The following is a 12,633-nucleotide window of genomic DNA, read 5'->3' as shown; positions in this document are numbered from 1 at the left end:
AAGTCTTTCCCACTAGGTCATTTCTCTTTAACAACTTTGTTAGGGTTTCTTTGTACTTTTCAAGACCCTAATCTCTTTGTATCCACCTAGTTGTGCATGGAGGGTGTTAGTGTAGATATTTTTTCTAGATAACCTTACTTGTGAATACTATGTACTTTTTATATGATTTGTTCCTGTGTGCTATCTTGTATGGTCATCACATGTCTCTATCCTAGATAGAAAACTTTCTATTCTAGATGACAAAAAATATTTCAATTTAAATTTATATCTTATTAAGTTAAATATTTCATTGAGTTAATGCATTAAGCTATTTATTTACATATTTTTTGTCTCTCACTATTGTCTCAGTTTGACTATACATGTGGTTGACTTATGTGGCTTTCTAATATTAGAGATATATTCAAAGGTTCTAGCCAATCCAAAAAAAAAAATCAATTTTTAATATGCATTGCCAAGTGTAAGCTGGTCAATGACGAGTGCAATATTATAAATGAAAAATGAATTAGGGAAAATGACATTGAGAGGGAAAAGGTGTTTTGTATAGGGTGGTCAACAGTGGCTAATGTAGGAAATTTCAGTCATTGAAATAATGGATTTGTTATGTAGGGAAAGACCTAAAAAAATAAAAAATCAATAGGGTGTTAAGGAGTAAATAACGTAAGGGTAAGAGTGAAATGAGTTGAATTTAAGGCAGTGAAATCACATGGAAATGATTGTGGACTCATTATCTGTTGTCCACAATAGTTGCATCTTTGATGAATTATTACTTGACACAATTACTAATTCCTTGCGGGAAACAATCTTGTCGTGCAGTTTCCATTTTTATAGAATAATATGGTTAGATTGGAATGATCACAGAGAGGTCGATCTAAATATTTGTGTTCCCCCTAACAAAAATACAAGGACTCTAGTTCTATGTTTCTACCCTTAGCTCAAGCTACCTCTCTAGAGTCTCCCTTTTGGTAAAGGAGCCTTTACATCTATATTGATACACAACACTAAAAAAATGTTTCGAAGCCTTATTAGATATATAGTGTTTTTTAGAATCCCAAATTTATAAAATAGCCCACATTAGACATATGGTTAAATTATAAAGTTGAGGTTGTGTGTCCTCCTTATATGTATGGGGAGAACATTCCTCTTTCTCTCACTTTTCCTACCCTTCATTAGAACTGGAAATCAACCCTACCTTTTATCTCTTAGGGATATTAAGGTCACCTTTCCTTTTGAGCCTCTTGATTTTAAGATCTATGATGATTGTATCTAAGATATGTCTTGGAAACTTGACTCTAGGATTATTATCTTGGAAATTATGGAAAAGCATCCTTTTGTGAAAGAGTTTTCAGGTCAATCCAAATGAAATTGGTTAAACATTGAGTCTCCAAAGGTTGACCTACTTTATTGTGCCCTCTTTTTGGTCATCTTCCACTATTTTGTTGCTATCATGAGAATCAATAATTTCTATTAGGACTCTATTTGATTGTCCCTAAAATTCTAAACAAGTGTTGGGATTGTGTTGGAAATAGAGATTTGTCAACTTAGTGTCTTGATTTATAACTTGCAATCAAATTTGTTATCAAAAGATACACATATAGTCCAACAAGTTATAAAGACAATTCTAATCATAATCCTAATAATTATAAATACATGTGAGTTTTCTTTGAGGATTTACCCAATGACTCATCCATGCTATGAAGCCCACGAGAGATCATATAAGGCTCCTTGAGCCTATCCATTAAGTTCAAGGAATTGAAAGTACATTTGTCATTTGACCTCCTAGCTTAACTTGAATGGACCATTTGTCTACTTTCTTTCCTTATATGCCCACATCTCGCCTCCATAATGGGATGACAAATTGGATGAAACTTTAAAGAAATTAATTATTTGTTTTATTATACAGTGATTATATACATACATATATGTATATATATGTATATATGTATATGTATACATACATACATATATATATATATATATATATATATATGTATGTATGTACATGCGTGCACGCACGTACACACAAACACACACACAGATATATGTATGTATGTATGTATGTATATATTAGTAACACCATTTAAGGTCGATTATAATTCCTTTTTTTTTATTTGAGTGTCAAGTGGCTTTTCCTTAGGAAATCATGGTACTTTTCTAGCGCATCTCATTAAAATAGAAATGATTTTTTGATGTGCAATAGGTTTTGATTAGACACTGGAAAGGTTAAGAAAGTAAGAAAATAATTACTTCAATCTACTTCAAATACCTCACTTGTATGATTACATTTCTATTTTGAGCTTACTGTTTCCGTAGATTTGGGTGGCATTTGAGGAGATGGATTTAGGAGGGAAAAATGAACATTTTGTTTCATCATTTTTTTCTCTTTGTTCTCTATGTCTACTAGTGGTTGAAATAATAGAGTATAATCCTTTGAACTGATGCATTTGAGTTACATTTACTAACTGTGAGTTTCCAACATATGTGTCCTACACAACGAAGCATATGAAGTACATCTTCAAGTGGGATTGTGCGACAATCTAGCGGGCGATCATTATTATAGTGGGCGAAGAGGTTCTTAACCTGAAGGCTCCTCAATTTTTTTTTCCTTCTTAGGTTGTTTTTGTATTCCTATCTAATGCATTTGATTTGCTTCAGAATTATGGATCTCTGTTCCATTTGTGTTCTATATGTCAGGTACGGGTTTGTATCTACTGATCATGATATTGAAAGGGTTGTGAAAAAGCATGACTTGTTTAAAGGTAAGGGATGGATAGATGTATTTTCCCTAAATTTTTCTTTTGAAGAAGCCCCATTATGTTAGTCTAGATAATACTATGAAAATAGGTCTTGAATCAAACAACTGTAAGATCTTTGACAATGAACCAAGTTTGTTCTTTGAGCAGATTCCTTCTTCAGAGGCATCCCAAATTTCAGAACTCTTTTATTCACGTCATCACTTGGTTCTACATCAACTGCGTCAACATAGGATCGAGAATATCTCAATTTGGCTACACTTTTAAAATATTCTTTTAATTATGAGGAATTATACATGCTCATTTAGACCCTTCTCAATAAAGTGTATTATTTTTTATAGAAATTAAAGAGGGATCTCTTAATAGGGCAAAAATATATTCAAGAAAATGCATGATGGCTAACTTCTTTGAGCCTTTATCACACATGGTTGGAATTAAATTTTATATGGTGCATGGTTTCAGCATACTAGTCGTTATGGTCTTTCAGAGCGTTGTTTTAGATTTAATAAATGGGGCTCAAAATTATGGGCTGCAATACAAAATATATATCAAATCTTTATATTGGTGACCTCCAGAAAGGGATTTACAAAAATGGTAGCTCTAATCTTGACTTATTTTGACAAAACAATTGGATTTTATTAAATTATTCCTTGCAAAATTCCTTTATTACTATGGTTGTTGGGGTTATTTCTATGAATATAGTTCTCTCTTGTGCTGTAGAATTGTGTTGTTTGGTGACTTTCCAGTGCAATCATCAAACCTCTAAAAGTAAGGATATTTCTCAATAGGAAAAATTCCATCCTTTTGAAGATGAGGATCTCCTTCATGTTTCATGTAAGTAGCGCATTTGTTTTCTGAATGAATTTTTGGACCATTAAGATGAATTTATTTGCCCTAACATCACGAATATCACGCTAGACTAAGAGTACGATTTTGATTAAACATTGGTAAACTTGATAAGTGACCAAGTATGAAATCCAGGGTTGAAAAATATAAAATGGAATCCCAAGCCTCTATTTGAAAGGCCTCTTAGTGGATCTCTCAAGCACTCCTTACCAAGAGAAAATTAAAGAAAAATAGTGAAGTCTTTTTGTCCTTTGACATTAAAGCAAAGTTACTTTTAGTCAAATTTTGGAAGGATGGTTTGTTAATATGTTTTAGCAAACTTAAACTTTGTCAACTTCCTCTGTCTTCTTCCTCTTCTTTTCTCCTCATTTTTCAATTAGATTTCACTCTCTATTTTATATGCCATTTTTTATATGAGTGGGCCCTCATTCCACAACTTGTCAATAAAAGAATTACCTATAAATATAAAATTGTAAACAATTATTTAAAAAAAAATCAAAATCATAAGAAGTAAATCAATATATTGCCAGGTGAATGAATGGGAACTTGTAGGGGAAGAAAATATAAAATGAAAATAAAACATCATATTTTCTTTAGAAAAATAAAATAATGTGGTATTCAAAAGCTACATAACCAATTGCACATCGGCGTGAAGGGTTTCTCTCTTCAGCCATTTGTTGATGGCTATAATGTGAATGATGCATTTTATTTATTGCTTTATTATTTCTTTCCAAGGTACTTGGGCTCATGGTAAAAGCATAATTGCTGTTTTCAACTTATTGGCGATTGAGTTTTTATTCATTAATATATTATTGTTGCGAGAATTATTGTCACATTGAGTTATTATTACTTGTATTTAAAAGAAATAGTGAGATGAGTGAATTAAATTGTTTAGAAAATATGCTTTAGAGTAAATAGGCACGGCTTCATTGAGCACCTATGAATTTGTGATAAAAAAGTGCGAGAGACAATGTACAATGCAACAAATAAATTGGTTGATGTATAATAATGTGAGAGACAATGTACAATCCAACAAATAAATTTGGCTCATGTATAATAATGAAGACATGGGATGGGGGATTTCCATTTTTTAGAGGGTGAAAGTATTATAATTAATTGATGACAATGGTTATTGTTGATGAATGTAATTTAAGAAAAAGTTTGTATGTGCACAAGTTATCACCATCCTTAATATAATCATATCACACCTTTGAGCACATTACACATTTCAATTTAGCAATTTTAACAATATTAAATTTCATATTAATAATTGTAACAATATTAAAAAGTAAACTAGTTTCATAATCAAGTAATAATGACCATGATTATTGTTCATCCATGTGATTTAAGGAGAAATTTGTATGTATACAAATTCTAACTACCCCTAATGAAATTGTATAATACCTATCAGCATAACAAAAAAATTAATAATATCACTTTTTTATTATATTAAAACATAAACTATTAATAATATTCAATTCTAATTCTAACATAAATAGATTTATATATTTTTTACTTTAGAACCAACATAAAAGCTGTAACTTGAAAATAATAATTTTTATTGTGTTAATAATGACATGATTCATCTTGGGGACCTTTTCTCATATAGCCTCCCACAATTGTAAATACTCTAGTGCAACATAATCTGTCATTTCCAATGATTGATGGAAAGATTTTTCCTAGTTCTTTGATGTCCAAGAAAATCAACACTGCCTGTTAGTTTTGCATGTCATTCTGTACAATTTTGCAAGAACACCCACAAGAGGAGAATTTATGTATGTTGTAGGTTCAAGCATGCTAGATTTGGTCCTGAGGTCTACAAAACGATCATATTTATCTGGGCCCCCCACTATTGCCCCAATTAGTGTGTTTGGATTGGAAGAATCTTTGTGAAACCAGTTCATAAAACCTTCAATGCATTTGATCTTCCTTGGTTGTTGATGAATGGAAACTACAGATGCTCCTCTGTGATGTGGTTGCCTTGGATATTTGGAACCGTATCCTACCATATATGAAATGCCCAGAGGATTCCTTCCTAATAAATAATCAATCTGCAAAGGATATGATTAGGATTCGTTATATTGTATGCTCCAAAATACAAAAACAGATAATGTAGTGTGCTTACTTGTAGCTTTGCGAAGCCCATAACGTCGTTGGGTTTAAAGAGAGTGTTGCCGCATGACAATGTTCGCTTCTTAGCTGATAGTAAATCACTGTATCTTGCCATCAAAAAAGCAGCACTGGTAACATATTGAGTGTTGGCGCCATCTCTAACATACAACAAACCTCCTGTAACAAAAGAATTGTATTACAGATATCACTAAGAGAATTTTGAGGGCTATGATTAGAAGAGGAGTAGTAACAGAGGATTTATATGGTTGTGACTAGAAAAAGGATTGATTGTTAGTGGTACTGGTGAAGAGATAGAGAGTTCACCTGGGGTGGTTTTAACAGAACGAATGGGACTGCCTGGAAGAAGTGAACAAACAAAGCGTTCTGCATTACTTCTATAGGCTGAGAATTGAGCTTCCCCTTGGAAATATAACTGGTTGGTGAAGTGCATAAGTTAGCTTTAAGCTAGAGTATGTTTATATTACATTTTATTTAAAAAATTGCACCAATCAGTCTACGCTTACGTCTGTTAGAAGCACTTGAACTCCAGCATATTTGAGGTCCCAGTTGAATTCATTAACATATGCCTTTACATCGTCGTGCTGGATAATATAGTTGGAATAATATGAGGATTTGGTAGCTCTGTATAGCCAAGATGCAGCCCATAGAAGCTCGTCCTGAGATCATATTTACAAGTGCATATGTTAAAAGAAAACCAAATTCTGGTTACAAGTGCATATGTTAAGAGAAAACCAAAGTCTTCTTACATTGTAGCCTGAAACAGAGCAATAAAATGGACACTCTCCTCCGTAGGTGCCCTTGTATCGATCGGCAAAGCTGAAGAGCTGAAGGGAAACATGAATGGCCGGTTAGAAAGAAGATGGATGTATAAGGTTTTTCTCAAAATGGATGGATGAAACTTGTTGATTTTGCTGTGTTAGTTAACAGCTATGTTTTCTATTTTACTTGAGCACCCAAACATACCGATTGAGAACGTTGGAGGAGAAGGTGTGAGTAACGAGGGTTTGTGAATCTGAAAACAATGGAGGAGGCAGCCAAGGCTGCGGCCGTTTCTGCTGCAATTTCTGATCCAGGGGTGTCTTTATCAATCTTGTAAAGAGATCGAGGAGTGTCCATATCTTCTGGACGCTCCCAACAATTATGGTCTGCCTGGGGATCACCCACCTATTTCATGCATCAAGATCAACCTCGTCAGTTTTTCATAATCTTGAAGAATGAATGCTGAATATTTTAGATTAGATTTCTTTACCTGAACCCATAATTCATTTGGAGTTGCACTAGCCTTGAGAAAGTAGTCAGTTCCCCATCTAATAGCGTCCCTTGCATTCTGAATCTCTCCTGCAGCTTTCAACTCTTTCCCATAATCCAGTGTGCCCCAAGCGAGTGTGGTGATAGTGAATGCCATGGGAAGCCCATATTTCACGTTATCGCCTGCATCGTAGTAACCCCCAGCTAAATCAACCTGCAGTTGAGTTGCACATAAAATTTTGTATGGAGTCAATTTGGAATGATAGTATGATCCACTTCTATTTTTATTTCTAAATAAATTGAATAGGGATTTATTTCTGCTTCTACTTACGTTTTGCAACTTCCCATCTGTGAGGCCAGAATCTCCTCTCCACTTTACTCGCTGAGATTGTGGGAGTTTACCGGATCGTTGGGCCTCTAGAAAGAGGATAGACTTAGATAGAGCATCTCTGTAATCGAATTCTCCACGAACCACCTGCCACTCACCACAAAACAGCAACAACACCACTGCCAAAAGCGCTTCCATTGCCTTGGCCATATGGATTCTCTTCTTTCTTTGATATGCAATTTAGAATTGTGCGCTAAATTTATAGACTTGTTAGTCGTGGGATAAAGCTAGTATTTATCACGAGGACTGTGTATGAGTTTCTGTTGCTGAGTAATGCATGGGAACTGCAAGATTTAGAGCATGGGACACCACAAAATAAACGATAAATACTCAGCACCTCAAACAGTTAATACGAGAAATCAGGTTGATGCCTTATATCATTTGTCTTTTTTTCGATTGTTGTTCACAAGAATTATACGTTTCACAAGATATATACGTTTTACCTTCAATTTTGATTTGTTCTTGTTCACAAGAATTATAAGTTTTAGCATTTGTTTTGATTTGTATTATTTTCCGTCTGCACCGCAATGCTACCGTTAGTAATTATCGTTGTTCGTTGATGAATAGTAAGGGAGAAAACGATTCTAATTACAGGCTAAGGCAGGTGAAAGTTTGTAGTTTGATTTAAGATATAATACTATTGTTAAAATTCGGTTTTAGGATTAATGCTTTAATATAATATACATACGTGTAGTAAGTAATTATTGTATTATATATTTGTATCAAGTATTGGAAAAATATTTTTGGTTTACATGATGTTATACTATACTTTAAAAAATACAATCTGAATTTAATTGTTTATTGTAAGGTATTTGTCAATAGTATAGTCATTATTATTCAATATTTTCAATAGGAGTTGCATAAGAGAAAAGAGAAATGAAAGTTGCAATAAGCTGGTCTTTAGCCTCATCATAGTTCTCACCACTCTAGTTCAAAAAAAGAAAAGCCATTTAGAGGACACTCCCTACTTGTATCCTCCTTTGCTTGCAGTGGCTGGTTCAAGCCTCTTCCGTAGTGAAAAGTCATTTGAAGTAAAACAAGAGTTTCTCAATAAGGAGTGGTAGGCCATATAAGACCTACTATTGTTAGATCAATCTTAGTTTCTCTAGTGCTCGCATGTTGGTTTCCTCAATCTTCTATAGTTTCTAGTTGTTTTTTATTAGATTAAGTAAGGAATGACCCCAAACCATTAGACATCCAAATAAAATGGCGTGGGAGAGAGATGCGTCTTTCATCTTTAGAGGAAAATTTCCTTTTGGAACTAGTAGGATGAGGAGGCTTCTGGTCATGATCATTAGGAGAATTATACGGTGCAGTGGGGTTGAGAGTGGGGTTTTATCCAAGCAGTAATTGTAAATGGTATAAATGAAGCCCTTATATAAGGGTGGGTAAAAATCTTTAAAAGAACACTTGTCCAGGGAAGAAAATAAAAATAATGGATAACTAACAAGCTTATTATGTCTTAAGTGATTAAGAATGGGGAAATTGTACCTGTGGATTGTTACAAATTGTCCCTCCAATATGAAGTACTTTATCATATGGTAGGTAATGGATCCTCACAATAATGAAATGTTTTCTTTTCTAAATCGATTCTAGTGTCTCTTTAGTCCCTCACCATTCTCTAGAAACATTGAAATGCACTCCTCATAAGAATTTGTTTACTTATTTGAGAGACTTTTTTTCCATCACACTTCAACGCAATCACTCGGACAATAATCTCTTTTGAAACCTCTAAATTGATACCACCCACCATAAATCTCCCACTTTTCATGCTATTCATAAACTAGGACAAGAGGTCATCATCACTACCTTTCATAATTATGAAGAATACAGTGGTTCCTCTCCTATCATAGATGTCTCACACTTGTGTATTCTTTTTTAATAAGACATACAAGGTGCATTGAACAAGAAAATGTTGCCCACCACCCCCCCCCCCCCCCCTCCCCATGTGATTGTAACTTTCTCACACCCAAGAATAGAGCTACATGCCATTGGTCTTAATTATGGCGAACATTCCAGGAACCCTATTGTGCAACCACAGTTTGGAGAGTTGATACAAGTCCTCCTTTTAAGTAGCTTACCTCATGTTGGATGGAGAAGCGTTCCTGCCACTTGGGGCCAAGGTATCATGTTTTCCTCGTTAGATGCTCCACACTCTTGGGCTTAGTTATGGTGACTGTTCCAGGTGTCTTATCGTGCTTCTTCTCCAACCCCTATTATGGTTGATTATGGGAAATGGAGTTCTATATTCTATATTTGTAGGGTTAGTACCAAAGTTTACATTGGAAAGGAAATTTATAATTAATATTCTATATTTCTTATTTTTAATTGAACATTTGATTTTAGGGAAAGATTTAGGATCATCCCAAAAGGGAACATTACACGTTGACACTAACTGGGAATAAAAAATGAAGTAAATTTAGAAGACAATTATTTAGAATTAGACTGATATGAATGGTCTAAATAGGAGACTTATTTCTAGTTTATAATACCTGCATTATTTCTATTTCTCCATTGGGTTGGAGATAAGCTAATTTTCAAAATAGATGATAAAAGGTTTTCCCATTGAGATAACCCACTTCTTGAAAGAAATTTAGAGACATATCTTGGTTCAAGTTTCACAACTTGTGATGATATCAAAGGATCATAGTGAAAGTTGAATAGTGAAATGGTTCGTCCTAAAAAATCCTCTAAGAAAGTTAGAAGTAGTAGTAACAAAGAAATTAGTAGTTGAGTATCACTCAAAAAGATTTGCAGGACAATATGAATCATCAAGAAAAATCAATTGAAAACAAAAAAGTGTAATGTTCCCAATTTTTACGTGACATTTATAATTAAATTTACGTTTATTAAGTGGTAAAAATTATTAAAAATATTTAAATGATGATTTAATGTAATTATTTTAATGTAATTATATATATATATATATATATATCACTTTATTATAATAAAGTTCTCCAAAGTATAATTAACATTTTAATCAGCTAAGACGACCTAATGTTCTAGATGCTTCTTGGAGTTCTTTATAGGGAGATTGGATGGAAGAAGAAAGGCATGATTGATTTGATGAATTTGTCTAATGCTTTACATTATCTCATCAGTGAGGACAAAAACCTTCAATCATAAGGATGGTTGGATGGAAACTTGGATCTTCCAATGGATTAGAAGATTTCCTAGCCGATAAAGGATGTTGGCTAAATTTGGGCGAAATTTTGTTAATTTATGAAGAAATCCTCGTGGATGAAGAATTGACACCCTTAGCCATGTCACAACCATTTAATTAGCCTTATTTTGTTCTGATTATTTCAGGCGAACTGACGCATGCATCATATTTAACGGACATAAGACACAACACATTCAGATGAAGCATGGTAGTGAAGATTTAAAAGACTGTCATTCTTCTCACATCATAGGAAAAGTGTTCTTCAACATGACTGAGGTGGCATCTTTCCAACATTTGTGCAAGATTACCAAGTAGTGTGGGAAATATATATTGGTAACACCATTTAAGGCCGATTATAATTCCTTCTTTCTGATTTGACTGTCAAGTTGCTTTTCCTTAGGAAATCGTGGTACATTCCTAGCGCATCTCATAAAAATGGAAATGATTTTTCGATGTGCAATAGGTTTTGATCAGATACTGGCAAGGTTAAGAAAGTAGGAAAATAATTACTTCAATCTACTTCAAATCCCTCACTTGTATGATTACATTTCTATTTTGAGCTTACTGTTTCCGTAGATTTGGGTGGCATTTGAGGAGATGGATTTAGGAGGGAAAAATGAACATTTTGTTTCATCATTTTTTTCTCTTTGTTCTCTTTGTCTACTGCTGGTTGAAATAATAGAGTATAAGCATTTGAAATAATGCATTTCAATTACATTTACTGACTGTGAGTTTCCAACTCATGTGTCCCACACAATGAAGCATATGAAGTACATCTTCAAGTGGGATTGTGCGACAATCTAGAGGGCGATCATTATTATAGTGGGCGAAGAGGTTCTTAATCTAAAGGTTCCTCAACTCTTTTTCCTTCTCAGGTTGTTTTTGTATTCCTATCTAATATATTTGATTTTCTTCAGAATTATGGATCTTTGTTCCATTTGTGTTCTATATGTCATGGTCGGGTTCATATCTATTGATCATGATAATTAAAGGGTTGTGAAAAAGCATGACTTGTTTAATGGTAAGGGATGGATAGATGAATTTTCCCTAAGAAATGTTTGAAGAGGAAGCCCCATTATGTTGGTGTATATAATACTATGGAAATAGGTCTTGAATCAAACAACTGTAATATCTTTGACGATGAACTAGGTTTGTTCTTTAAGCAGATTTCTTTTTCAGAGGCATCACAAATTTCAAAACTCTTTTATTCACTGCATCACCTGGTTCTACATCAACTGCGTCAACATAGGATTGAGAATATCTCAATCTGGCTACACTTTTAAAATATTCTTTTAATTATGAGGAATTCTACATGCTCATTTAGACCCTTCTCAATAAAATGTATTATTTTTTATATAAATTCAAGAGGGATCTCTTAATAGGGCAAAAATATATTCAAGAAAATGTATGATGACTGACTTCTTTGAGCCCTTATCACACATGGTTTGAATTAAATTTTATCACACAAGATCCCTCCAAGGATCAAAAACCTCTAGGCTTCCTCATAGTCGGATCTAGGGCCATCTCTGTTAGTGTTTTCCACAATTCAATTCAAATCCGCTTCCTCCTTGGTTTGCAACACCACCTGTATTTCTCCATCTTCCAGAGTATCACTTCATTGTTCCTCCTGATTGGTGTTTTTCCGTTCTCTCTCGTATTTTCCTGTTTGATCCTCTTTCCCTTCTTCAACCATCTAGTTTTTGGGTTTTTCCATGTTAGTTTTCCCATGTTGCTTGAAGGTATCAGGGATGCTAACACTTTGGGGTTCTTCTGCCATTTTTTTCTTTTTCAGCAATCTTCGGTTGCTTAGAAGGTTTTTTGGCTCTCCATTGCGTTGTCTTATCTTTCTTCTCTTTCTATTTGACGACCTGTAGAGGGCATTTTCTAGAATTATGCCTCGATTTTTTGCAGTGAAAACATGCAAAAGGGACACTTTCATATTCTATAGGTTGGATCCACTTCCCCAATCTGGAGTTAATCTTGATAGATAATGGCATATTCGTGCCTTGCATAACTCCCATACAAATCCTTGCAAAGGTAAGTATTCTTCTAGCTATTGTGATAGGATCCATAGATAAGAGTTCCCAAAAGGAACTAGCGATTCC

General features: G+C 33.9%; 1 protein-coding gene across 1 annotated transcript; it reads right to left on the bottom strand.

The window, feature by feature from the left end:
- Nucleotides 1-5,299: 5,299 nt before the first annotated feature.
- Nucleotides 5,300-7,515, bottom strand: LOC131073301 (endoglucanase 16-like). Its single transcript, XM_059215556.1, has 8 exons — nt 7,309-7,515; nt 6,979-7,191; nt 6,693-6,893; nt 6,476-6,553; nt 6,233-6,385; nt 6,033-6,141; nt 5,722-5,885; nt 5,300-5,647 (listed from the first exon to the last, which is right to left on the bottom strand). The coding sequence occupies exons 1-8, from the start codon at nt 7,513-7,515 to the stop codon at nt 5,300-5,302; spliced, it is 1,473 nt and encodes a 490-aa protein (XP_059071539.1).
- Between the last annotated feature and the right edge of the window lie 5,118 nt (nt 7,516-12,633).

This window comes from Cryptomeria japonica, unplaced genomic scaffold, assembly GCF_030272615.1.
Source record: "Cryptomeria japonica unplaced genomic scaffold, Sugi_1.0 HiC_scaffold_187, whole genome shotgun sequence".
NCBI classification, from domain to species: Eukaryota; Viridiplantae; Streptophyta; class Pinopsida; order Cupressales; family Cupressaceae; genus Cryptomeria; species Cryptomeria japonica.
The sequence above is the reverse complement of the archived record's forward strand: the minus strand, read 5'-3'. Positions and strand labels throughout refer to the sequence as shown.